Source organism: Scyliorhinus torazame, chromosome 12 (genome assembly GCF_047496885.1).
Source record: "Scyliorhinus torazame isolate Kashiwa2021f chromosome 12, sScyTor2.1, whole genome shotgun sequence".
In the NCBI taxonomy this organism is placed as follows: Eukaryota; Metazoa; Chordata; class Chondrichthyes; order Carcharhiniformes; family Scyliorhinidae; genus Scyliorhinus; species Scyliorhinus torazame.
In genome coordinates, this window is record NC_092718.1 from 19,096,477 (window position 1) to 19,123,733 (window position 27,257).

General features: G+C 45.9%; 1 protein-coding gene across 1 annotated transcript in view; it reads right to left on the reverse strand.

Moving 5' to 3' along the window:
• Positions 1–27,257, reverse strand: part of LOC140387413 (A-kinase anchor protein 13-like) — a 478,070-nt gene that overhangs the window by 139,318 nt on the left and 311,495 nt on the right. The window contains 2 exon segments of the mRNA XM_072470498.1: positions 6,117–6,170; positions 8,849–9,231. Coding sequence (XP_072326599.1) covers positions 6,117–6,170; positions 8,849–9,231 — 437 coding nt within the window.

A 27,257-nucleotide genomic window follows, 5' to 3' on the forward strand; every position in this document is an offset into this window, starting at 1 on the left:
AGTGTGGAGGCAGGGAAGGGGAGCACTAGTGTAATCACACTCGAGAAATAAATAAACAACCAATCAGTCACTTAACGACCTTTCTAAAACGCGGGCATTGTCTTTTGATACAATCGATACTATCAATGGACATTTGTAACCAGTTAAATGCGGGAAAAACACTGAACGTTAACCTATTTTGCTCACTTCTAGATGCCAGATAGTCTGCTGTGCACTTCTGGCATTCGACTCTTGTGGAAAATTATGTTTCTTTTGGCAAGGAGGTCAGAGGAGAGGAATAATAATCTTTGCAAACGCTTTCGAAAAGAAATACTTTACTTCACTTGTGCGTGGGAAAAGTGTAGGACAGTGATTAGCAGCAAGATTGGTGACAAGATCTTGAGGCTAGATCTATTTGTGAAGGAATTCAACAATTTCAAAAACGAATGCACATTTAACACACAAACTCTCGGTGCGTACGCAGCTTCAGATTTGGGGCAGCATCAACGACCAGCTCCCGTACTCTCAAACATGCCCACGATCATGCAACAGCCATTCACGGCCAACAGGCAGATAAACGTGCTTCGAACTTTCAACAGGCTGAAATGGCAATATTTTAGCATAACTGAGAAAGTGTGAAAGCTGCCGGTGTGTCCAGCTGAGCAGCAAGCCTCTGAGATGCAGGGACATGAATGCACACAAAGGCTCCCAATACAAACCGGTTAGTTCAACATCCTCACATCATTCCCATTCTGCACAAGTGATATGCTGCATTCCCCACCCTCTCAATACTGCTCCCAATTTGCTGCAGTTGGATGCAATGCTTTTCACAGAATTTACAGTGCAGGATGAGGCTATTCAGCCCATTGAGTCTGCACCGGCCCTTGGAAAGAGCACGCTACTTAAAGCCCACACCTCCACCCTATCCCAGTAACCTCACCTAACCTCTTTGGACACGAAGGGAAATTTTTAGCACGTCCAATCCACCTAACCTGCGCATCTTTGGACTGTGGGAGGAAACCGGACCACCCGGAGGAAACCCACGCAGACACGGGGAGAAGGTGCAGACTCCACACAGACTGACCCAAGCCGGGAATCGAACCTGGGACCCTGGAACTGTGAAGCAACAGTGCTAACCACTGTGCTGCCATGCAGCCCTTTGCGAGAAACAGTGTTGACAGGTGGACACAACCAATTGTACTTGAAGCAACTTCTTAGGTTTGATTTGAACCGTCAGTCATACATCTGTTTTTTTTCAGTTTTAATTCTTTACAAATTCTCATGGATCTTTTCGGGGGGTGGACGTTGTGGCTATGGTGTGGGCAAATACATATTTTACTTTCTTCACAAATCACTCCATCATCCCCCCACTGCAGCTGTGAATCAGATCAGGAAGTTGCTGCCAGCACTACTTGTAGCTGGCCACAAGGTGTCACCCAACAGCAGTCTGGAGAAGACAACCCCCAATCTTCTTTCTCTCCATCCACCTTTCCCATTGGAAGCATCTCAGCCTCCATACATTGCCCTCCCCAAGAAGCAAATAGGAACTCAGCTTTCTTGCGTGTTGCCATGTTCCTCTTGTGCTGGCCCTTCAAATCTTATCACACCATATTGGGGGGAACCTCGCGAGGGGCCCTCCCCATGCAGGTTCGGTGAAAACCATGAGCCAGAAATGAATGAAATGACACCTTTGTGCCAACTGCACTTTTGGGAAATACTATCCTCTTTCCAGGTGCTGGCAGATCTGCTGTGTGTTTCCAAAAAAATGTTCTGTTTATAGTTCAGAGCCACAGCAATCGTGGATTTTTAAACTCTTTTTATTTGGCAGCACGGTAGAATTGTGGATAGCACAATTGCTTCACAGCTCCAGGGTCCCAGGTTCGATTACGGCTTGGGTCACTGTGCAGAGTCTGCATATCCTCCCCGTGTCTGCGTGGGTTTCCTCCGGGTGCTCCGGTTTCCTCCCACAGTCCAAAGATGTGCAGGTTAGGTGGATTGGCCATGATAAATTGCCCCTTAGTGCCCAAAATTGCCCTTAGTGTTGGGTGGGGTTACTGGGTTGTGGGGATAGGGTGGGGGTGTTGACCTTGGGTAGGGTGCTCTTTCCAAGAGCTGGTGCAGACTCGATGGGCCGAATGGCCTCCTTCTGCACTGTAAAGTCTATGATAATCTATGATTGAACAAATTGTCCGCTTAAGAAGCGCCAGATACCTATCTACTCAATGTTCCCACCACTTCAAGCTGAAAACATGTACAAAACCATCTGATCTGTATTCAGTGCCCCTCACAGTTCATATCTTCTGTAACTAATGTCAGACTCCACGACAAGGCCCTGTTTTTCAGAGGGACACCAACTCATGCTAGGAGAAAGGATCAGAAACAAAGGAAGGAAGCAGTGACAGAGAAAGAGATGATGAGTAGCGCATTCAAAGGAAATTTCAGCAGAAGTCTTGCTGCAATGACACCACGAGATTGCATTCAGAAAATGTTAATCGTTTTGCGTACTTGATGGCTTTTCCAGTTTCCCAATGATGCGCGGTTGGTCATAGCCGGGCAGTGTATATTTGCTTTCCCACTGGGTTCAGCATAGAAGATGTTATTCACACGGAAGTCAGTGTGCTTTCAGAGCTCTGTAACAGTCTTAATCCATCTCTTCAAATTCCTCGCAAACCACCACCACTCAGCTCTATAACCAACCTTGTTGCTGCTGTCGGACACTCCAGTGGATTTTTCAGAAACGTATGGCAAACACTGGGATTTATAGCACATCTAGTGACTCGTCCATGCTAGAATCTGAGATTGGAGTCACTTGCAGGTCAGTTCAGGGCAAAGGCAAGTTTCTCTCACTACAGGGATTAGTGAGCTAGTTGGTCCACTAATAAATTGTCTTTATTTTTCTCGGTTATTAACACACCAATATGCCAGATTTGGTAATAGCAGATGCAATGAATTCAACTCCACAACGCATCAGATGGATTTGGTACGCGATCTCTGGACTGCTACCCATTCCTACAGTCACCCCACTGTGACATTATGTGGAATGTCTCGAATACAAAGGGTTAATGTAATATCATAATTGACCACTAGATAGAGATAGATGCAGAACTATAAAGCACCGACTCTCAGGTTACTGGGAGAAGGCTGGAGAGGAGTGCAGAGGAATGAGTGAGAGAGATCAGAGTACAGTCAAAGATAAGAGTGTAGAGACTCGTGTTAGTAGAGTGTAGATTATTGCTTGCTATAGGAGTAAGTGATCGAGCTTTGATAAGTAGTGTAATAAATGTTAGCTTTGCTTTTGAACTTAGCTTCTGGGGTCTTTGTGAACACTACAACATTATTCCTGATAATAAGAATCACAAAGAACACCACACCCATTTCCTAATGTTACACAGAAGACAGAACCCAGAACCCTTGAAGTTTAAAAAAAATCACTCACGGGACGTGGGCATCACTGGCAAGGCCAACATTTATTGCCCATCCCTAATTGCCCTCGGGAAGGTGCTGGTGAGCTGTCTTCTTTTTTAAAAAAATATGTTCATTCAAAGTTTTTCCAACAAAAATTTTCAACCAATTAAACCCCCCCCTCCATAACAGAAAAGAAAAAGAGAAAGGACAGAACAAAACATAAACATATCAATCCAACATAATACAGAACTTGTACAATGGGTTCCACCCGCACATATTGACTCTCCCATATGTTTATGTTTTTCTTTTTTCAAGTGCCCCTAGGAAAACCCCCTTCCCCGCCCCCCCATATACTCCCCCCCGAAAGAGACACCTCCCCTCTCCCTCCCTGGGCTGCTGCTGCTGACCGACCTCATTCTAATGCTCCGCGAGATAGTCTAGGAACGGTTGCCACCGCCTGAAGAACCCCTGCGCAGACCCTCTCAAGGCAAACTTTATCCTCTCCAGCTTGATGAACCCTGCCATGTCATTTATCCAGGCTTCCACACTGGGGGGCTTCGCGTCCTTCCATAATAGCAAGATCCTCCGCCGGTCTACCAGGGACGCAAAGGCCAGAATACCGGCCTCTTTCGCCTCCTGTACTCCCGGCTTGTCCATTACCCCAAATAATGCCAGCCCCCAACTTGGCTTGACCTGGACTTTCACCACCTTGGACATAGTCCTCGTGAAACCCCTCCAAAACCCATCCAGTGTCGGGCACGACCAGAACATGTGGGCGTGATTCGCCGGGCTTCCTGAGCACCTCCCGCATCTGTCCTCCACCCCAAAGAACCTACTCAGCTTTGCCCCGGTCATATGCGCTCCGTGAATAACCTTAAACTGTATCAGGCTACGCCTGACACATAAGGAAGAGGAATTAACCCTACTCAGGGCATCAGTCCACAGACCCTCTTCAATCTCCTCCCCCAACTCCTCCTCCCACTTGCCCTTCAACTCCTCTACCGAAGCCTCCTTCTCTGTGAGCTGTCTTCTTGAACCACTGTAGTCCCTGTGGTGTAGGCACAGCCTCAGGGCAGGGAGTTCCAGGTTTTGACCCAGTGACAGTGAAGGAATGGCACCACATTTCCAAATCAGGATGGTGATTGGCTTGGAGGGGAACCTCCAGGTGGTGGCATTCCATGCACCTGCCCTTTTGTCCTTCTAGACGGTGGAGGTTGCATGTTTGGAAGGTGCTGTCGAGGGAGCCTTCCTGAGCTGCTGCTGTGCATCTTTTGTTGGCACTGCCATCGGTGGTGGAATGAGTGAAACGTTTAAGGTAGTGGATTGGGTGCTTTGGCCCTGGATGGTGTTGAGTTTCTAAAGTGTTTCTGGGACATTCATCCAGGCAAGTGGACAGTATTCTATCACACTCCTGAGGGAGTCAGGAGGATAGTTATTTGCCACAGAATTCCCAGCGTCTGATCTTCACTTGTCACCAGAAACCTTCCTTCAAGAGTGTTTATGTTAAATAGTAGAGTTATCAGAAAATATTTACAATAATGCCATGATTACCCAGGAAACAAAAGCAATGCCAGCAACGGCTGTGGAGAAAGTTAGCAAAATACATGCAAAGGATAGCCCTGTTCTTGATTAATGAATCCCATGTGGTTCACAAGCACATACCGTTATAACACTGAAACCTGGATATCAGACGACTAACTCTACTCCACCATCATCTCCTCCCACCTTCAGCATGGAGGAGGGAGGAGATGGACAACAGAGGTTGTACAGGACTGGGCTCAAGGCTCAAACTTATTCGGTTCTACAGATGCCTGCACACTGGACGCTGGATGTAAGCCGGGAATTTCCTGTGTGAATATGAACCAGTGCCGTGCCTCAAACTAAACCCCTGTCACAATTAACGATCACATGCTTATAACATCTGTTTTGTCTCCCCTCCACATCTCTCCCTCGCTCTTTGGCAAGTGTCATGTGAAAGTACCTTTAAGAAATGGGTGTTTATTACTGCAGTGATGTCAGAGTGTGGGTGGAGCTGGGCTGTCTGTCAGCTTTTAGTTCCACTTTGAGAAAAGCTTGGGTGTGTCTGTGTATTTTTGGTTTCGTTTCAGTGTTGGAGCTGCAGTGAGTCACAGAGAAGGTGTAATGTTGTTCCCTCTGCCATGTAAAGACTATCTCTTGATCATTTGGTGAATTCAGAGTGATAACTGGTCTCAGTAGTGAATTTAAACCTGATGTGCTTCTGTTAAAAGGTTTTTTAAGTCTTATGAGTGTTAAAAGACAAGTAAGGATTACTTAGTGTTGTATTCTTTGGGGGTTGTATTTGAATTGATGGTTGCTAAGATATTCACTGTATGTTTTAAAAAGTTTAACTCGAGTTCATAGAATAAACATGGTTTTGCTTTAAAAAATACTTTTTGATTTCTGCTGTACCACACCTGTAGAGTGGGCAGTGTGCTCCATACCACAATCGAGTAAAGGTTGTGTGTCAGGTGAACTCCATTGACACACTTTGGGGTTCTCTAAACCCTGGCCCATAACACAAGGAACTAATTTTAATTAAAGATGCAACTCTTGGTCAGTCCCAACAGTAGTGCCACTGAACAGGTTTCAGCGAAATAACATTTACAGAACCATGAAAAAGCATCCAAACTCTCAGTTGATGTGAAAAAGCAAAAGATTAATATCCATTTTCTCGGGTTAAAATAATAGTTTTGCTTCATTTTTTTTGTTACCTTCTTCTATGAGTTGGTGGCCTCTTTACGGTGTCACCAAGCATTCTCACAGAACTGAAAACAAATCACGAAGATGAACAGTCATTCAGTGGCGAAAAGAAATGATCGATGCAAAAAAAATAAAATAAAATGAAAAGATCAGATCAGAAGAATGAAAACCAGGGAAATAAAGAAAGCAAAACAACAAATATCAGTGAGGGACAAAGCTCTCTGAAGGCTCAAATCCTTCATTTATCTTATATAGAACATAGAACAATACAGCGCAGTACAGGCCCTTCGGCCCACGATGTTGCACCGAAACAAAAGCCATCTAACCTACACTATGCTATTAGGTTGCACTTATATCAAGTGCAAGATCTAAAATATAGAACATAGAAGTGCAGGAGGCCATTTGACCCATCGAGTCTGCACCGACTCACTTAAACCCTCACTTCCACCCTATCCCCGTAACCCCTCCCAACCCTTTTGGTCACTAAGGCAATTTATCATGGCCAATCCACCTAACCTGCATGTCTTTGGACTGTGGGAGGAAACTGGAGCACCCGGAGGAAACCCACGCAGACACGGGAGAACGTGCAGCCTCTGCACAGACAGTGACCCAGCGGGGAATCGAACCTGGGACCCTGGCACTGTGAAGCTACCGTGCTGCCCCTATGTAAGCAATTAAAACCACCCCTTCCCTTCATGTGCTGTGCTCACATACTTCACAGGCCTTGCATAGAATGATGCCGAACCTGCCGGCCATTTGGCCCAATAGCTCTACTGTAAATGCCCCATACAAACCTCCTCCCACTGTAATTCATTTCACCTCATGAACATGCAGTCTATTCCTCCTACCCATCTACTTACCTAGGTTCCTCTTAAACACATCCATCTAATTAACCTTAACTCTTTCATGCAATAGCAACAGGTAAATTCCTTGATCCGATCACGCTCTGATTTGCTTTTTGGATTTTTCAGCGACAATCTTAAATTCATGACCCCTTGGTGACGGTTTTTTTCTGGCCCCCGGGGGGGGGGGGCAGGAGCAGAGTGTGGGGAGAGGGGTGGCCCTGGAAGAATGTTCAAGGGTGGCGCACTGCTGCAATCCGGCCATGGGGGAGGTTTCCTGGGGGAGGGAGGTTGGGTGGCAAGCTGGCATGATTGGGCGGGCACATTCATGGTCTCAATTTGGAACACTTGGCAGCATTTTGCTTAAGTGGAGGTAGCCACTCAGCGGCAGCCTGTTGTCCATGGGAGCTGAAGGCTCCACTCTCCAAAAGGTGGCACCCACAGTCCAAATGCCACTCTTCAATCGGAGGGACCTGCCTACTCGATCACCCTAAAATAAAATGCAGTCAAGTTCACCCCTCCATAGGTGAACTTATGAATCATCTTAAGATATAGGAGCAGAATTAGGCCATTCAGCCCATCGAGTCTGCTCCGCCATTCTGTCATAGCTGATATGTTCCTTGTCTGCTACCTACAATGTTACAGATCGAGAGCTGGATTGCGAATTCAGCCAGACATCTCCTACCGAGAACACATGACCTCGTAGCGGGAGTCGGCAATTTAGCCTCCTGCGCCTAAACAACGTGATCATGACTGATCCCATCATGGTCTCAACTCCACCATCCTGCCCGTTCTCTGTAACCCTTCAACCCGTGACCAATTAAAAATCTGTCTAACTCCGCCTTACATTTACTCACTGTCCCTGTGTCCACCGCACTCTGGGGTACTCTGATTTTGAGATGCACCTGGAGTAGCGTCCTGCCTTAACCTGCCTTAGCAGCACCCACCTGACCCCGATGGGGCTGCTGAGGCCTGAGAGCTGCCAGCCCTGTGATTGGACCTTCTTTAATTGAGTGTTGAGTTCGGAGGCATCCCCTGGGAAAATAGCCCCCACAGTCTGGCTTCCAGCAAGTGTGGGCTCGGGATTCCCAATTGGCCCTGACATCTGGGTCCCAAAGCCCATGGGAAAATCCCTCTTCCAGTTTTAGACCTCCCCCACAGATAGAAGCATTTCTGTATCTGCCTTATCGTATCGCTTCACAACAGACGTCCATCAGGTCACCCCTCAGTCTTCCCTTTTCTAGAACCGACAGTCCCAGCCTGGTCAATTATTCCTGATAATTATAACCTCTCAGGCAGTGTTGAAGAAAGCTTGAGTGAGAACCAGGAATGTTATCCACTGTAGTCCCCATGCCATCATCCACTGCTGCGTCACTGTGGCCCGAGAAATCATCATTAAAATCGAATGATCGTGGGCTTGATCATTCAGGCACATGTCCACAAAATAAAATGAGGAACATTTTAGTTCTGGACAGATAGCTAGAGGTGGAGGTTTATTCTGCTTAATTTCCTGGACAGCATAACCTCATCCCTCACCCTCTTGGTGTTTGAGAATCAAACCATTTCCCTGAGAACTGTAGACAATTTTCTTTCCCTCTTCCCGCAACATCACTTTGAAGATCAGCAACGTACACAAAATGCAGAAGCAAAGAAAGGTGGATTCAATTGAAAAACTGCAATCACTTTTTGAAAGGAATGTTGCACAGTTTAACTTCACTGGTTGCAAAATGCAACTTGTTTCACTCACAGTTGAATTAGCCCATACTTCCCACACTGCATTAATATGTGCTCATTTTGAAGTCTATTATCATTATGATATTACAACAATTGAATATTTTGACATCTGCAGAGTCGGTTTCCACCCCCCAGCTCTCCAACCATGCCCCCCTTTCACGTCTTACCTTCGCTGATTGATCTCCGCTTCGCTGCCAGTGTTTTTCCCAGGTCCCCAGCTGTGTCGTCGGAAGGGCGATAGCGGCCTGATTGATGGTCTGAAGATGGAGGCTCGCGTGGGCACATCAGCAACACTGTCCTTCTCCTCTTCAGCTTCACAGACTACAGCACAGCCCTCGCCTTGCCCTGCCGACCCTCTGCTGTCCCTTTGCTCCGTGCTTGAAAGGCTCGATCTGTCATTGTCCGCACTCAATTCCAAGACAGCGCCAGTTGGCAAGAATATGTCACCTTCAAGGGCTGCATTCACCTCGGAGGGCTCAGGGTCCCCAACAGTTGAACTATCTGTTGTTACACCGCTTATTTCATACCCTATGTTCTGTCCATCTTGAACCTGAAATACAAAATAAATTAATCTGGGTTTATGTATATATATTTTTAAGGATGATGAGGCATTTACTCCACTCGACATCTGTAGAGTTTCTTCAATGGTTGAATTGTTACATGTCCTGTGCGGTGTGGGACGACTGGAGAAGGATCCCAAATCAAATCACTGGTCAAATCAGTATTAGAATCTGCTTTAGTGGCGGCGAAATACACTGCAGTGGCGGTCAGCATCACCACAGGGGGGGTAGCGGTTTGGTTGGGTGACCTGTACGACTTCCTGCGGTTGGAGAAGATAAAGTATATGAGTTAAGGGGCTCTGCAGGGGTGTTTGATAAAAGGTGGGGGATGTTTGTGACCTTGTTTGAGGAGCTGTGCACCATAGGGCGGGGGGGGGCTGAGGGAAAACATCTGCACAGTATAGTTGATTCTGGGAAGTATGTTTCCCGGGGTGTTTATTTGCTGTATCCTGTTTTGATACATGTTTGTAATAAAATACATTTAAAAAAAAAGAATCTGCTTTAGTGGATTACAGAAGATGCAAGGAAATCAGTTGCATTTCTGCTTGATTGTTTTGTAGTGGACACATCTACATCCCTCACCCTGCCATCATGTGCTGGTTTAGCACAGTGGGCTAAACAGCTGGCGTGAAATGCAGAACAAGGCATAAGGTGTCTCACAGGCATAAGGTGTCATTTTGATGACGAGCTAGGGCGGCTTATACTTCCAGGTGCTGATTTTTTTTAAGGGAAGAACTCTAAACAGAACTCAGTTGCTGGGGGTTCAATGGCATACTCGCTCTGGGTTTTCTTTGGGGGGGGGGGGGGGGGTGGTGGTGCTGGGGTTGCTACATTTGGCCTATAAGCTGGGATGCTGGGAAGTGCCAGCTCAGAACAATGTTCCCATTGGCACTCCAGAGCATGTAACCTTATAAAAATGAGAAGGCTAAGGGACGTGTAGTTTTGGATCAATGTATTTGTACATTGGAGATCTAACTTGCGCTAACAACTTATATTTATAAAGCGCCTTCAATGTGCAATAAAACATCCCAAAGTGCTTCACAGGAACATTATAAAACGAAATATGACACGGAGATATACAAAGAGATATTAGGTCAGATGCTCAAAAACTTGGTCAAAGAGGTAGGTTTCAAGAAGCGCCCCAAGGAGGGAAGCAAGGTAGAAAGGCAGGGAGGTGTGAAGAAGGTGTTCCAGAGCTTGGATCCCAAGCAACCGAAGGCGCAGCCACTAATGCTGGAGTGATTACAATCAGGGATGCTGAAGAGGTCGAGATTAAATGAGCACATATATCTCGGAGGGGTGGGAGGCTGGGGGAAAGTTAGGGATAGGGAGGGGCGAGGACATGGTGGGACTTGAAAACAAGCATCATAAATTTTAAAATTGAGGTGCTGCTTGACCAGGACACAAGGAGCACAGGAATAACAGGTGAACAGGATTTGACGCGAGTTAAGACACAGGCAGCAGAGTTTTGGGATGATGCAAGCTGATGAATGATAGAATACAGAAGGCCAGCTGGGAATGTTTTAAGAGAATCTGGGGTCTGAGCGACACAGACAATCTCAACCAGGGCAGGAGTGCACGGACATACATTCCTTCTTGTGAGCAGAAAGAAAATTAGCCGGGGAACTCCTGGTTGCCAACTGCTGACCTCTGTTGTGAGGACCAGGATTAGACATGAATGAAAATGAAAATCGCTTATTGTCACAAGTAGGCTTCAAATGAAGTTACTGTGAAAAGCCCCTAGTCGCCACATTCCGACGCCTGTTCGGGGAGGCTGTTACGGGAATCGAACCGTGCTGCTGGCCTGCCTTGGTCTGCTTTAAAAGCCAGTGATTTAGCCCACCCTCCACGGTCAAACTTTCCACTAGGACTCCAGGTTTAGGTGGGAGACTGATCACTTTGCTAAGTTCAGCCAAAACCGGAGCAATGTTATTCAACTTCAGAAAAGAGAAGGAAAAAATGGAGGGGGGGGGGGGGGGGGGTGGAATGTGGAAACAGAGATGCCCACCTGGAAACTATGATTTTTTTTTAGTGAAAATTACTATTAGGAGCTGAAATGTGAAACAACCAAGGAAATGCCTTCATGACTGATGAGCGACACTGAATAACACAGCTGTGAGGAAATGATAAACCCAGAGTTTCATACGCTACATGACTCCTCAAGATTTATAGTGACACAGAAGACTACACAGCCTATCCTGACTTGAAAATTTAAAGTCATGTTCCAGATTTATTCTCCACTCTGCGATCTTACAATTGGATTTGAAGTAAAATTCAAGTACCGAATCCCTTATAAAACACCCCAGGTGGCATAAATACTGGTCTGCAAGCTTCAAAAGCAAGAAGGCGCATCTCAATTGCTGGCAAGCATAGTCGAGGTTCACTTTTGAAAGAAGATTACCAGAGGAGCTGCCAAAATCTATGGACACACAACTCAAAAACTGTCAATGGCGTGAAGGATGATAAAAATGTCTTGCAGCCACAGCAGAGTAAAACATTAAGCGGACTTGTATGAATTTAGTCGCTTCCCGGCTCCTGAAGATCAAAAGGTAACAATACGTTTTGGTGACCTGCGCAGGATTCGCTGCTCCATTTTATCTAGACACTACCGGATTCCTTCAACCTTAAACTCATAGCAGCAATTCTAACTTCCTGTCAGGATGCAAAGGTCTGAGCAAAATTCAGCTAATTGAGAGAGACCGGTGTGCCGGCCCAGATGATTCCATGAGAAGATTAGGCAAGATGACAAATTAGTTTGAGAAAGAAAACACAACAGCGGAAGTTTTATTTACTTTTTAAGGTCAGAATGAATCAATAGTCTTGGCGGATTTTCTGTGACATTGCCCATAGTGAGCTAGGGAGTTGCTAGATTTCAAAATGGACACACCTATTATACCCTGACAGCAACCTTCTCCATCAATGGTTCCCCCATCGTAAATAATAATAATCTTTATTGTCACAAGTAGGCTTACAAAGGGGCTGGTTTAGCACAAAGGGGTTGGTTTAGCACAAAGGGGCTGGTTTAGCACTAAAGGGGCTGGTTTGGCACAGCGCTAAATTGCTGGCTTTGAAAGCAGACCAAGGCAGGCCAGCAGCACGGTTCATTTCCCGTATCAGCCTCCCCGAACAGGTGCCGGAACATCACGATTAGCGGCTTTTCACAGTAACTTTATTTGAAGCCTACATGTGACAATAAGCGACTTTCATTTTTTTCCCTTTTTTTTCCCATTAACACTGCAATGAAATTACTGTGAAAATCCCCTAGTTGCCACATTCCGGTGCCTGTTCAGGTACACCGAGGGAGAATTCAGAATGTCCAATTCAACTAGCAGCACGTCTTTCGTCCCAATGAAACCGGAGCACCCAGAGGAAACCCACACAGACAAAGGGAGAACGTGCAGACTCCGCACAGACAGTGACCCAAGCCGGGAATCGAAACTGGGACCACAAAGCTGTAAAGCAACAGTGCTAACCACTGTGCTGCCTTGCTAGCTTTCCCAGCTTCCATGAGAATTAAAGTTGAATCTGTGCTGATAGTTTCAGCTTCACCAACCAGTTTGGATCCTCAGGCACACAAAGCTTTAATTTACTGTGAGACTTTACTGACTGATTGAATCTCACAGCTCTCTCGCCATTCAATCCAGTGTCCCAGCTACCCCCCATTTATTTTATTTTATTTATTTTGCTTTTATAAATTTAGAGTACCCAATTCACTTTTTCCAATTAAGGGGCAATTTAGCATGGCCTCCACCTATTCTGCACATCTTTGGGTTGTGGGGGTGAAACCCACGCAAACACGGGGAGAATGTGCAAACTCCACACGGACAGTGACCCGGGGCCGGGATCGAACCTGGGACCTCAGCGCCGTGAGGCAGCAATGCTAACCATTGTGTCACCGTGCTTTCCTCGCTACCCCCCATTTATACTTTTAATAACATAAACCAAAAATCAATAAATTAAACAAAAAATGAGACGGGTGGGGGGGGGGGGGGGGGTTGACAGCTCCTGGTGGAGAATACTCCCTATTTATATGTGCCCCAAGATAATTAACACCCCTCATCTGTTTCTCTTAACCATGTTATTAACACACCTCAATGCAATCTGAAAAGACATCAACACACAGCCGCAAGCAAACCCGAAGCTTCAGAGGGGCAATCTAAAACAGTGCCTTACCCCACCCCCCTCATTTCCTTTGAACATTTGTGTTTTATTAGTTATGAAAGACTTCATGACGAAAAAAGCTGCTTCACAGGAAAGAATGGGTGAAGGCAGTCTGAACAAAAAAAGACTTGCATTTGCATTGCCCCTTTCCCGACCAGTGCGTGGACATCTCGAAGTGCTTTACAGTCAATGAAGCACTTTTATCGTGTTGTTATGTAGGAAAACCCCCAGCAGCCAATTTACACTCAGCAAGCTGCCATAAACAGCAGTGTGGTAACTACCAGATAACTTGTCTTCGCGATTTTGATCAAAGGATAAATGTTGGGTCAGGACACTAGGGGAACCACCCACCACTTCTTCAAACATAGAATGTACACCCTTCTGAATAAGCGTCTTGGATATTTTACACCCATGCAAGCAGGCAGTTAGGGCCCCGGTTTAGCACCTCACCCAAATGCTGGGCTGGATTCTCTGCAGCCCCGTGCCGAAATTGAGTTTGGCGCGGGGGCGGAGAATTGATGTTTACGCCCGAATTGGGCCTGGCGCAGGTCCCGCGGCTGGGGGGGGGGGGCCATTGCCAGAGGCCCTCCCAGTGATACTCCGGTCCCGACTGGCCAAATTCCTGACGGTGTGGTTCTAACCACGTCTGGCCGGTCGGGACTCAGTCCGTGGCCACCCTGGTCGGTGGGGGGGGGGGGCGGGGGGGGGGGGGGGGGCTTATGGACAGCCGGGGCGGTGATTGGGCAGGTCATATGGAGCTGCACGGGGCAGATCGGTGGGACCTTGTTCGTTGGTCCAGGTCCGTCGGCTGAGCCGCCATCGCGCTTAGCGTGGCTGCTGGAGGCCGCCGCCGTGCTCATGTGCAGACTCGGAACCGGAGGTGCGGGGGCCCGTATCCGCAGCCAAAGCTGCATGAAGCTCCCCGGGTCCCTGCCAGCCCCCTACAGGGATGTGAATTGGTCTTTGTTTTTTTTAGGAAAGTCTGGAGTGAAATGCCAGCATTGTTACACTGGCGTCAGGACATAGACCCATTTTTGGAGAATCCAGTCCTCGCTCTTTCCAACAGCGCAGAACACCCTCAGTACTGCACTGGAGTGTCAGCCTTGATTCTTGTGCTCAAGCCCTGGAGTGAACCATGTGGGGTGAAAACCTCCAGGCACGTGCCCCCCAAATTGCCAACTCTAGAAATCATGTGCCCAGTAACCAGAGCTGAAACTGCTGGGAGGGGTGTGGAGAAAGAGAGATTGCAAAAGGAGGGTGTGAGTACGACCAGGTAGGTGAGACGAACAAGACCCAGATGGGTTAAAACTTGGTTAAGTACCCAACACTTATGAAAAGAAATGATAAATAAAAACAGAAAATGCCAGAAAAACTCAGCAGGTCTGGCAGTATCTGTGGAGAGAGAAACTGAGTTAACCTTGCAAGTCCATATGATCCTTGTACAGAGCAAAAAAATGATTATTGTCAATATAAATAAATCACTAATTTTGTTTCTTTAATCGTTCATGGGATGTGGGCGTCGCTGGCTGGGTCAGCATTAATTGCCCCTCCCTTTAAGAGTTTAAGAGTCAACCACATTTCTGTGGATCTGGAGTCACATGTAGGCCAGACCAGGTAAGGATGACAGATTTCCTTCCCTAAAAGACATTAGTGAACCAGATGGGGTTTTCTATGACAATTGTCATGCGTCCCTTTAAGAAAGGTTTTTGTCTTATCACATGGCTTCAGTGATGTAATTTTGTGGGTGGAGCTGGGCTGTGAGGCATTTGGGTTTCAGTTTCATTTTGGTCTGTTTTGGAGTGCAGAGCAAGAAAGAGGTTTTTTCCCTGTCGTTCTCCAATTTCATTAAAAAAAACTGTTCCAGTAAAAAAAAACATTGGTTGTGGCTACCTGCCTTGGTAACTTCAAAAATATAGTTTGCTTTCCGGGAAGGAGTTTGAATCTGCTGGTTGAGACTGGTTCAGAATCTTCGGGAAAGGACCAGCCCCATTCAAGTGAGAATACAGTGTGCTGGGCCACGCCCTTGAATAGGGGTTCGGTTTATTGGATTTTGTTATTGAATTGGAACAGTTAAGGGGGACTTCATTAAGTGTTATACATATATTACTGCAGCTGTGTGTTGTCTTAATGTTTGTAATTGATAAAAGCTTTTGCTATGTGTTTATATATACATGTTAACTATATTCTTAGAATAAACCTTGTTTTGATTAAAGTGTCTACAGGATCTGATGAATCACACCCGAGTCGTAGGCTTTTCTGCTCATCCTAGCCAAATTCAACATAAAGGTTGTAGGTCAGGTGAACTCCATAATACAATTGAGTTTCTACGCACTGGCCCATAACACAATCAACATTGGTTTCATGGTCATCATTGGACATTTAATTCCAGATTTTTTTATTGAATTCGAATTCCACCACCTGCCCTGGCAGGATTCAAACCTAGGTCTGCAGAGCATTACGCTGGGTCTCTGGATTAAGAGTCCAACGACAACACCACTGTGCCACTGCCTCCTGTAGCCACTTAAATTGGCCAACTCCCGATTTAAAACGGCGAACGGCAAAGGCTGGGAAAGTCAGCCAACAGGACGAAAACCAGCAGCTGCAGGTTTGCTGTGTATTTACCTCTGCAAAAACCAGACAACATCGATACCAGCGGCCATCAGCATAACAAAGTGAACAGCCATCTGCATACTGATGAGCAATCCCCGGGAACAATAAGTAACATTTTGACACACAAAGCAAAGCCAGACTCCTCGGCGCCAGCAGGAGCCAAAAACAAAGGAGGTGAACGAGCACCTCAAGACCGCCCATCGATCAGGGAACCGCTCCAGTATTGGAGAAAATCGAACCAAGCGATTGGGACAAAGTCCAATCACTTGGGACCAGGTACAGGGTCCGCCCCGAAAGGCGGGAAGCCTCTGGGGACTATAAGAATTGAGCCCCAAGTTCAAATTGCTCTCTTCTTCACCTCTTCGCTCTATTCACTGCTCTCTTTTTCCTGCCCGGGTCACTCAGCACCAAAAAACCAACATTGACCGTGACCGGCGCAGTGACTCCAGTGATCATCGAAATCGTAAGTCTTAACTCAACGCTCGCTATGAGATAGGCGCTCCTAGCTACCAATCCGTACCAACTTCGAATCCCGCAGACTCAGAACCCGAACGAAAGGCCATTTGTACCCCTGACCTGGTGGGCCAGTTCAAAGTTAATTCTAGGCCCGTTAGTTGTAGAAGTAGCTTAGACGTAGAATTTGTGCATGAGTAGCGATTACAGTGTATAATAAATGCTTTGATTTAAATCTTACTAATCGGTGTATTGGATTATTGATCATTACTCGGACTTGAACCTCGTGGCGGTATCATAAAGATACCCGGCGACTCGAGAGCAAAGCTAATAAAACAGAGCAATTGAACCAAGGAGAAAATGAGCAAGATTAGTCTGCAGAGCGTTACCCTGGGTCTCTGGATTACGAGTCCAACGACAACATCACTGTGCCACTGCCTCCCCATATTTATTCTTATTCATTCGACTAACAGAAAACTTATTTTCCAGTTATAAGGAATTGAAGTTGATGTTCACTTGAACTTGGACAGCAAGACCATCCAGCGCAGATCAACACCATTACACAATGGAGACCCAAGATTTCTAGGCAGCTCGGGAAAATAAAAAACGTTGGTTAGGGCCGACTCCTGTTCATTCCACACGCAAGGAAGAAAGAAAAGAATGGGAGTTTCAGAAATGTGCTTCCATTTATCACTATTGAACTGGCCGACAGTCCTAATGCAATCAAGGTTTGCCGCCGGTGACTATCACACTGGGATTTTCCCAAATACACTGCCCACCACAACTGTAGCCTAAATGTTGCAATTCCTCAGGTATGAAATAACACAGCAGACACCATCGAGTGACAACATAAAACTTCCCTTTGTACCCATCTTTTATTACTGCTGTACCACCTCGCCAATTTTCTCTTTTGCTCTCCACTGCAAGCTGCGGGGAGTGGGGGTGGAGAGAACAGTAGAGCCATTCCTCTTGTCCTGAGTGTTTTTTTGATTTACTGAGAACACTACTGAGTGACCTTAATGGAATGTGCACACGTCACCTTGTCTGACCTACAGCTGGCAAGCTCTTGCAATAATGGGCCACAGAGTTTTAAATTATATAGGCAGGTGGCATTAAGTTGCTTTGTATTCCCCTTCATCTTGATAACACACTGATCGAAGTGTTGGCAATGTTAAAAGGCCTCCACAAGAATGAGGAAATAAAATCTTAAAATTAAAGTCAGGCCATTTAGGAGGGAAGTCATAAAGCACTTAACACAAAGGATAATAGAAAGGTGGAATGCTCCTGAAGGCTATTGGTTGTGGAACAAGGTTTCAAACAGGAGTTAACAACTTTCTCGTCCATCTTGACCCTTTTTTTTTGTTGTTTTGTTTCATCTCCAAAGGACCATCGGTCACCTGTTCTTTAGTTTTGCTTTCACTGACCTTTGTTTTCCTATTGACACATTCTGCTATCTTACCTTTGTGGCACTACCAGCACCTTGTTTAACATTCCCCTTTGTCTTGTGTCCATGGCAATTTCTCCTCAATTCCCACCTATTCCTGACCTGCTGCACCTTCTCTGCCCTCTCTCCAATCCATCACATTGCCACTTCTCTTCAGCTCTGAGGATACACGGACTTGAAATGTTAACGGTTTCTCTCTCCACAGACGCTACCGGCCCGCTGACTTTTTGCAGCATTTTCTGTTTTTATTTCAGAATTCCAGCATCTGCAGTATTTCGCTTTTATGTATAGATTCTTGAACATTGTGAACATCAAAAGGTAAATACTGTTGAGGTGACAGTAGCAGGCTTGATGGGCTAAATGGCTTAATACTGTTCCTATATTCCTGCAAAACTGTGATGGGCAGCACAGCGGTTAGCACTGTTGCTTCACAACACCAGGGTCCCAGGTTCGATTCCCGGCTTGGGTCACTGTCTGTGTGGTGTCTGCACGTTCTCCCCGTGGGTTTCCTCCGGGCGCTCCGGTTTCCTCTCTCAGTCCAAAGATGTGCAGGTTAGGTGGATTGTCCATGATAAATTGCCCCACAGTGTCCAAAAAAGGTTGGGTGGGTTCCTGGGATAGGGTGGTGGCGTGGGCTTAAGTGGGGTGCTCTTTCCAAGGGCAGGTCCAGACTCGATGGCCTCCTTCGGCACTATAAATTCTATGATTAGTCTTACTTGTTTTTGCTCTTCATTTTATTCCAGATTTGATAGCCTGGAGGCTTGGAAAAGGCAGTTTTTTTTTTTTTTTTTAAAACCTGCTCTGCCTCATTTTGTGTTTAAATCCCAAAGTCTGAAAGCAGTATCTGTTAACATTCAGAACTTAATGAGGATGTGAATTCACACCTTACACGCGTCATCTGTGCATCCAAAAAAAAAGAAGGCCCCAAAATTTGGGATCAATCTGGTGCAGCGGTCTGGTAGAAGAGGTGGTCTGAGCTACGATGCCTTTCACAGTCGAACAGCCGACCACCACTCATTAGGCACACAACTAAGGAGTGGGCAGTGGGCGGGAATAGCAGCCTTCACAATTCAGCACTTTTCAGTGAACAAAAATAAGGGTTATAGAGAGCTACCAAAACAGAATCAAACAAGGGATCGAGACCCAAGGTCGGAGTTATTTCCAAACAGCACTGCAGTAATTGAGTGAGACAGCAGCCAAGCTGACATCTGCACTCACTGCTTTTATCAATGCTTTCAGGGAAATCCTTTGTCTCAGCCCACAGAAGCCTCCCACATGAGAACAGCCAGTCAGTTCAAGCTGATGTTTCTTCTTGTGCCCATTTCCAAACAAAAATGGATTTTTGTTTCAAACAAAATGAAAAAAATAATTAATTGTTTCAAATTCTACACCCAGGCTGAGAGTAGAATGCGGCGAATCAACATCAGTGATAGTTTCACAAAGGCACCTCACAAAAAAAGAGAAATGTTTCTGGAGAGCAGCTCATCATTTGTGAAAGACTCTTTTACAGATGACTAGTAGTTATAACACTGGGATCGTGCCATGCCCTATAGAATTTACAGTGCTGATGTTGGCCATTTGGCCTATTGAGTCTGCACCGGTCCTTGGAAAGAGCACCCCACTTAAGCCCACAGCTCCACCCAGTCCCCGTAACCCAACCTAACCTTTTTTGGACACTAAGGGCAATTTATCATGGCCAATCCACCTAAACCTGCACATCTTTGGACTGTGGGAGGAAACCGGAGCACCTGGAGGAAACCCATGCAGACACTGGGGGGAACATGCAGACTCCACAGAGACAGTGACCCAAGCCGGGAATCGAACCTGGGACCCTGGAGCTGTGAAGCAACAGTGCTAACCACGGTGCTACCGTGTCACCCATGGCAAGCTGAAAGCACAGTGATTACATATCTCTTTTTCTTTAAGATAACTATATTCAAGAAAGGGTGACAATGAATGAAAAATCGCTTATTGTCACAAGTAGTCTTCAAATGAAGTTACTGTGAAAAGCCCCTAGTCGCCACATTCCGGCGCCTTTTCGGGGAGGCTGGTACAGGAATTGAACCGTGCTGCTGGCCTGCCTTGGTCTGCTTTCAAAGCCAGCGATTTAGCCCTGTGCTAAACCAGCCCCCCTGTGCAAGGGCAATCTTAGTTTCTGCAAGCTCAACATCAATGGAGTTAGTTCAGGACAGCCAGCAGAGACTTATAAAAGACAAACTGTGCTAGTCTATAGAATTTTTGGATGAAGTCACAAGAGAAGTTACTGAAGAGAACACAATAGATGTTGCCCATATGGATTTCAACAAAGCGTTTGACCAAATACCACATTAAAGGCTGGTTAACAGAATTGTGGCTCATGGAATAGGGGGTTTAGTGTCAACTTGAGAGAACAAATTGGCTTCAGTGAACAGAACAGTGAGTCATGATAAATGGTGACTTTTAAGACTGGGGGGGGGGGGGGGGAGAGTGGTGGCAGACAGTGCTGTTCCCAGGTGTCAACGTTAGGAGCTTTCTTTTGATATGTACTGGATGTTGGAACGCAGTGTAGAATTTAAAATGTTGCTGATCGAACCAAACTTGCAGATGAGGCATACAGTGAGGATAATACAGATCAACAGCGACCACGACATAGGTGGGCTAACAGAACGAGGTTAGGTGGAATTTAATACAGAGAAGTTTGAGGCAATGCATTTCGGCAGAGGGATAGGGAGAGGAAATATAGACTTTATGGCACTGTTCCAAAGTGTGTGAGAGACAGAAGGACTCCCGTGGGGATGCACGTGTATAGGACTTTTAAGGCGACAGGACATATTGAGAGAGCTTAGCAAAGTATACGGGATCTTGGGCTTCATAGTCAGAGGTATTGATCGCAAAAGCAGGGAAGTTATGCCTCACCTTTAGAAACCACTTGCCAGGCCACAGTTCGAGTTTGTGTGTCCAGTTTTGGTCGGCAAACGTGAGGAAGAAGTGTGGAGGAGATTTTAGCTACAAGGTTAGATTGGAGAAGCTGTGGTTCTCCTTTGAGCGAAGGAGGATGAGGGCTGCTTAAATGGAGGCCTGCAAGATTATGACCGGTACGGAGGAGGTACGCAAGGAAAAACTGTTTAAGTAGCTGATGGTACAAGGAATAAGGGACACATATCTAAGGCGTTGAGTAAGAGATGCGTAAGGTGGAGAAGAACTTATATTTTAAAAAATGGAACAAGTGATAATGACCTGGAATTGACTGCTTCCAAGGATGGTGAAGCAGAAATGATCAATGATTTCAAAAGGAATTTGAATAGGTGCTTGAGGGAATTTGGGGCAGCATGGTAGCACAAGTGATTAGCACTGTGGCTTCACAGCGCCAGGGTCCCAGGTTCGATTCCCTGCTGGGTCACTGTCTGTGCGGAGTTTGCATGTTCTCCCCGTGTCTGCGTGGGTTTCCTCCGGTTTCCTCCCACAGTCCAAAGACGTGCAGGTTAGGTGGATTGGCTATGATGAACTGCCCTTAGTGACCAAGAAAGGTTAGGAGGGGTTATTGGGTTACGGGGATAGGGTGGAAGTGAGAGCTTAAATGGGTCGATGCAGACTCGATGGGCCGAATGGCCTCCTTCTGCACTGTATATTCTATGTAAATTTGCAGGGTTACAAGGAAAAGCAGGGAAATGGACTAACTGGTGTGTTCTATGGAAAGTCTGCATGAACTCAATGGGTTGAAGGGCCATCCTCTGTACTGTAAATTACCCTCTGGCCTGTAATGTTCACGTGGCTTGCATTAATATGTTGAGCTAAAAAAATATACATTATATATGTATACTTCTAAAAATATGTTCTGTTGCAGGAGTGATACACATCTGTTTCATATTAGAATCCACATCTTACTCTTCCCAATGACACACAGACTGCTTTTCAGGATATTTTCTCAAAACTGACGCAAAAATAACGTGCTTTTATATTGCACGTTTAATGTAGAGAAACATCCTCAGGTATTCACTTTTTATTTATTTATTTTTAAATTTAGTGTACCCAATTCATTTTTTCCAATTAAGGGGCAATTTAGTGTGGCCAATCCACCTATCCTGCACATCTTTGGGTTATGGGGGGCGAAACCCACGCAAAAACGGGTAGAATGTGCAAACACCACACATCCGTGACCCAGAGCCGGGATCGAACCCGGGACCTCAGCATCGTGAGGCAGCAGTGCTAACCAACAGGATAGAAATGGGAAGATGCCATGGTGAGAGTTTAAACATGAAGAGGAGTATTCTGAATTTAATGCTCAGGATGAGAAGCCAATGGAAATCAGCAAGGTCAGAGGTGATAGGTTGACAAGGCAACGGAGGGGCTGTAGAGCCTTGGATGAGTTGATGTTCTAAACGATTGGGAATGGGAGGATGAACAGGAGGACTGATCGAGTGTGGAGGTGAAAATGGAATGGATAAGAACAAAGAAAATTACAGCACAGGAACAGGCCCTTCAGCCCTCCCAGCCTGCGCCGATCCAGATCCTTTATCTAAACCTGTCATCTATTTTCCAAGGATCTACTTCCCTCTGTTCCCCGCCCATTCATATATCTGTCTAGATGCATCTTAAATGATGCTATTGTGCCCGCCTCTACCACCTCCGCTGGCAAAGCGTTCCAGGCACCCACCACCCTCTGCGTAAAAAACTTCTCCATGCACATCTCCCTTATACTTTCCCCCTCTCACCTTGAAATCGTGACCCCTTGTAATTGACACCCCCACTCTTGGAAAAAGCTTGTTGCTATCCACCCTGTCCATACCTCTCATAATTTTGTAGACCTCAATCAGGTCCCCCCTCAACCTCCGTCTTTCCAACGAAAACAATCCTAATCTACTCAACCCTTCTTCTAGCTAGCACCTTCCATTCCAGGCAACATCCTGGTGAACATCCTCTGCACCCTCTCTAAAGCATCCACATCCTTCTGGTAATGTGGCGACCAGAACTGCATGCAGTATTCCAGATATGGCCTAACCAAAGTCCTATACAACTGTAACATGACCTGCAGACTCTTGTACTCAATACCCCAAGCATGCATGCTGTATGCCTTCTTGACCACTCTATCGACCCGCGTTGCCACCTTCAGGGTACAATGGACCTGAACTCCCAGATCTTGCTGTACATCAATTTTCCCCAGGACTCTTCCATTGACCGTATAGTCCGCTCTTGAATTAGATCTTCCAAAATGCATCACCTCGCATTTGCCTGGATTGAACTCCATCTGCTATTTCTCTGCCCAACTCTCCAATCTATTTATATTTGCTGTATTCTCTGACAGTCCTCCTCGCTATCTGCAACTCCACCAATCTTAGTATCATCTGCAAACTTGCTAATCAGACCACCTATACCTTCGTCCAGATCATATATGTATATCACAAACAACAGTGGTCCGAGCACGGATCCCTGTGGAACACCACTAGTCACCTTTCTCTATTTTGTGACACTCCCTTCCACCACTACTCTCCGTCTCCTGTTGTCCAGCCAGTTCTTTATCCATCTAGCTAGTACACCCTAAACCCCATACGACTTCACTTTTTCCATCAACCTGCCATGGGAAACTTTATCAAACGCCTTACTGAAGTCCATGTTTCTGACAGCTGCAGCCCTTCCCTCATCAGTTAACGTTGTCACTACCTCAAAGAATTCTATTAGGTTTGTAAGACATGACCTTCCCTGCACAAAACCATGCAGCCTATCACTGATAAGTCTATTTTCTTCCAAATGTGAATAGATCCTATCCCTCAGTATCTTCTCCAACAGTTTGCCTACCACTGACGTCAAGCTCACAGGTCTATAATTCCCTGGATTATCCCTGCTACCCTTCTTAAACAAAGGGACAGTAGCAATTCTCCAGTCCTCCGGTACCTCACCCGTGCTCAAGGATGCTGCAAAGATATCTGTTAAGGCCCCAGCTATTTCTTCCCTCAGTAACCTGGGATAGATCCCACCCGGACCTGGGGACTTGTCCACCTTAATGCCTTTTAGAATACCCAAAACTTCCCCCTTCCTTATGCCGACTTGACCTAGAGTATTTAAACATCCATCCTTAACCTCAACATCCGTCATGTCCCTCTCCTTGGTGAATACCGATGCAAAGTACTCATTTAAGAATCTCACCCATTTCCTCTGACTCCACACATAAATTCCCTCTTTTGTCTTTGAGTGGGCCAATCCTTTCTCTAGTTACCCTCTTGCTCCTTATATACAAATAAAAGGCTTTGGGATTTTCCTTAACCTGTTAGCCAAAGATATTTCATGACCCCTTTTAGCCCTCTTAATTGCACGTTTGAGATTTGTCCTACTTTCCCAATATTCTTCCAAAGCGTCATCAGATTTAAGTCGCCTAGATCTTATGTATGCTACCTTTTTCATCTTAGCTAGTCCCACAATTCCACCCGTCATCCATGGTTCCCAAATCTTGCCATTTCTATCCCTCATTTTCACAGGGACATGTCTGTCCTGCACTCGAATCAACCTTTCCTTAAAAGACTCCCACATTTCAAATGTGCATTTACCCTTAAAGAGCTGCTCCCAATCCACATTCCCTAGCTCCTGCCGAATTTTGTTATACTTGGCCTTTCCCCAATTTAGCACTCTTTCTTTAGGACCATTCTCATCATGTCCATGAGTATTCTAAAACTTACGGAATTGTGATCGCTATTCCCAAAGTAATCACCGACTGAAACTTTAACCACCTGGCCGGGATCATTCCCCAATACCAGGTCCAGTATGGCCCCTTCCCGAGTTGGACTATTTACATACTGCTCTAAAAAACTCTCCTGGGTGCTCCTTACAAATCCTGCTCCATCTACACCTCCAACACTACACGAGTCCCATTCAATGTTTGGGAAGTTAAAATCTCCCATCACGACCACCCTATTGCTCCTACATTTTTCTATAATCTGTCTACATATTTGTACCTCTACTTCACGCTTTTGGGAGGCCTGTAGTAAAGTCCCAACAATGTTACTGCACCCTTCCTATTTCTTAGCTCTACCCATATTGCCTCAGTGCTCGAATCCTCCAACGTGCCCTCCTCAATCATAGCTGTGATATCATCTCTGACCAGTAATGCAACTCCTCCACCCCTTTTACCTCCCTCTCTATCCCTCCTGAAGCATCTATACCCTGGGATATTTAGTTGCCAGTCTTGCCCTTCCCTCAACCAAGTCTCCGTAATACCAATAACATCATATTCCCAGGTACTAATCCAAGCTTCCCGCATTGAAACAAATGCACCTCAGACCACCTGTCCCTTTGCGTTCATCATCTCTTCCCCGAGTCTACTCTTCCCCTTAGTCACATTGCGTTTATTATCTAGTACCTTACTGGCTTTAGTTGCTGCCTTTTTACTGACCTTTAACTTCCTAATCTAGTTCCCATCCCCCTGCCACATTAGTTTAAAACCTCCTTAGTTTAAGGGTTTAAAATCTCCTTAGTTTAAGGGTTTCCAACAGCAGATTGTCCAAGGAAGGGGTACAGACTGCTGATATTACGGAGCTGAATAGTGAACAGTCACGGCAATGGAGAGGACACAGGCTCGAAAGCTGAGTCCGATACTGAACAGAAAGCCAAGAGGAGGAATGGAATGGTGGTGAGGGAGCAGAAGACAATATTATCCCATTTGTATATTGAATCTGCTTCCAACAGAATATAGTTATATCAAATTTAATAATAATAATCTTTATTAATGTCACAAGTAGGCTTACATTAACACTGCAATGAAGTTACTGAGAAAAGCCCCTGGTCGCTACATTCCGGCGCCTGTCCGGGTACAGCGAGGGAGAATTCAGGATGTCCAATTCACCCAACAAGCACGTCTTTCGGGACTTGTGGGAGGACACCAGAGCACCTGGAGAAAACCCACACGGACACGGTGAGACCAGGCAGACTCCGCACGGACAGTGACCCAAGCCGGGAACCCTGGCGCTGTGAAGCAACAGTGCTAGCCACTGTGCCACCATGTCGCCCATGAGTCACTCGACCTCTTTCATAATTAGATGGAATATTTTAAGGTTTAACAAAGAGATCGCTCAATAATTATCTTTCTTTTTTCCACTGAACCAACTAATGATGGTGCAATGTATTGAATGTAGAGTCTTATTTGGGAGTTCACTGTCTATCTGGGGCCCTTCTCAGATTCAAAGAGATTAAGGGTGCGGAAGGTTGCACACGACAGTTAACATTTCAAAGCTCAGTCTGGCTGGCCTTGCCTCCCCCTCCCCATGGCTACAATAATAGGCCAGTGGCAGACTTGGCTCTTTGTTCCATGCTCCATGCCTCCCAGAGGCTGAGCTGCAACATAAATGGGTTAGTAAAGCAGCAATCCATGGACATCTTGCAAGTCTGCCAGTACCACAATTTGATTCTATTATGGCAACCTGATTTATATGCACATATGGCTGTTATTAGCATTATGTTCCCCTCAACATCCTGGCTTGTTCTAAAACTAGCAACTGGAACAATAAGTCACTTTAATGCATCGATTCAGATTACACAAAAATAATAATTCCTGTATTTATAGCACTCTACTACATATATCAATTATTTTCTGGAATACATTTGCTGTTGTTTGGTAGCAAACAGGCACAAATTCATTTTTTTGGGAGCATTGATTAAGGAGGACATCAGTAGAATTATCTGCTTTTTTGCAAAATAATGCGATGGGAGCTTAGAGTAAAAATACTCCTTTTCCTTTCGTGGACAGACGAAGAACAAGGTCAGCAGGTGCACGGGAGCACCTACAAGTTCCTTTCCAAGTAACTTCAAATTCTGACTCGGAAACATGTTGACGCTCCTTCATAATCACTGGGTCAAAATCCCTGAACTCCCCCCCCCCACCCCCCCCCGCCCCACCCACATCAGCACTGTGGGAGTGCCTGTACCTTGCTGCAGTTGAAGCAAGGGGCTCACTAGCACCATCTCATGGGCAATTAGGGTAGGGCAATAGCAGTGAGGCCCACATCCCATGAATGAATAAAAACAGAGATAGAACCCTAAACTAAATGGACCTTTAAAAAAAAATTATTTCATGTGGGCGTCGCTGACAAGGCCAGCATCATTTGCCCATCCCTAATTGCCCTTGAACTGAGTGATTAGCTCGGGCATTGCTGTGGGTCTCGAGTCACATGTAGGCCAGACCAAGCAAGGACAAAGGATTCCCCCCCCTAAAAGAACCAGGTGGGTTTTTTAACACCAATAGATGTCATGGTCACCATTACGGGCGCTACTTTTCAAACCTCGGTGTGCTTGGTAAATTAAAGTTCCATCTGCGGCAGTGGTGGGATTTGAACACATCAGCATGGGCATCTGGATTGAGAGTCCAGTGACATTACCATGACACCA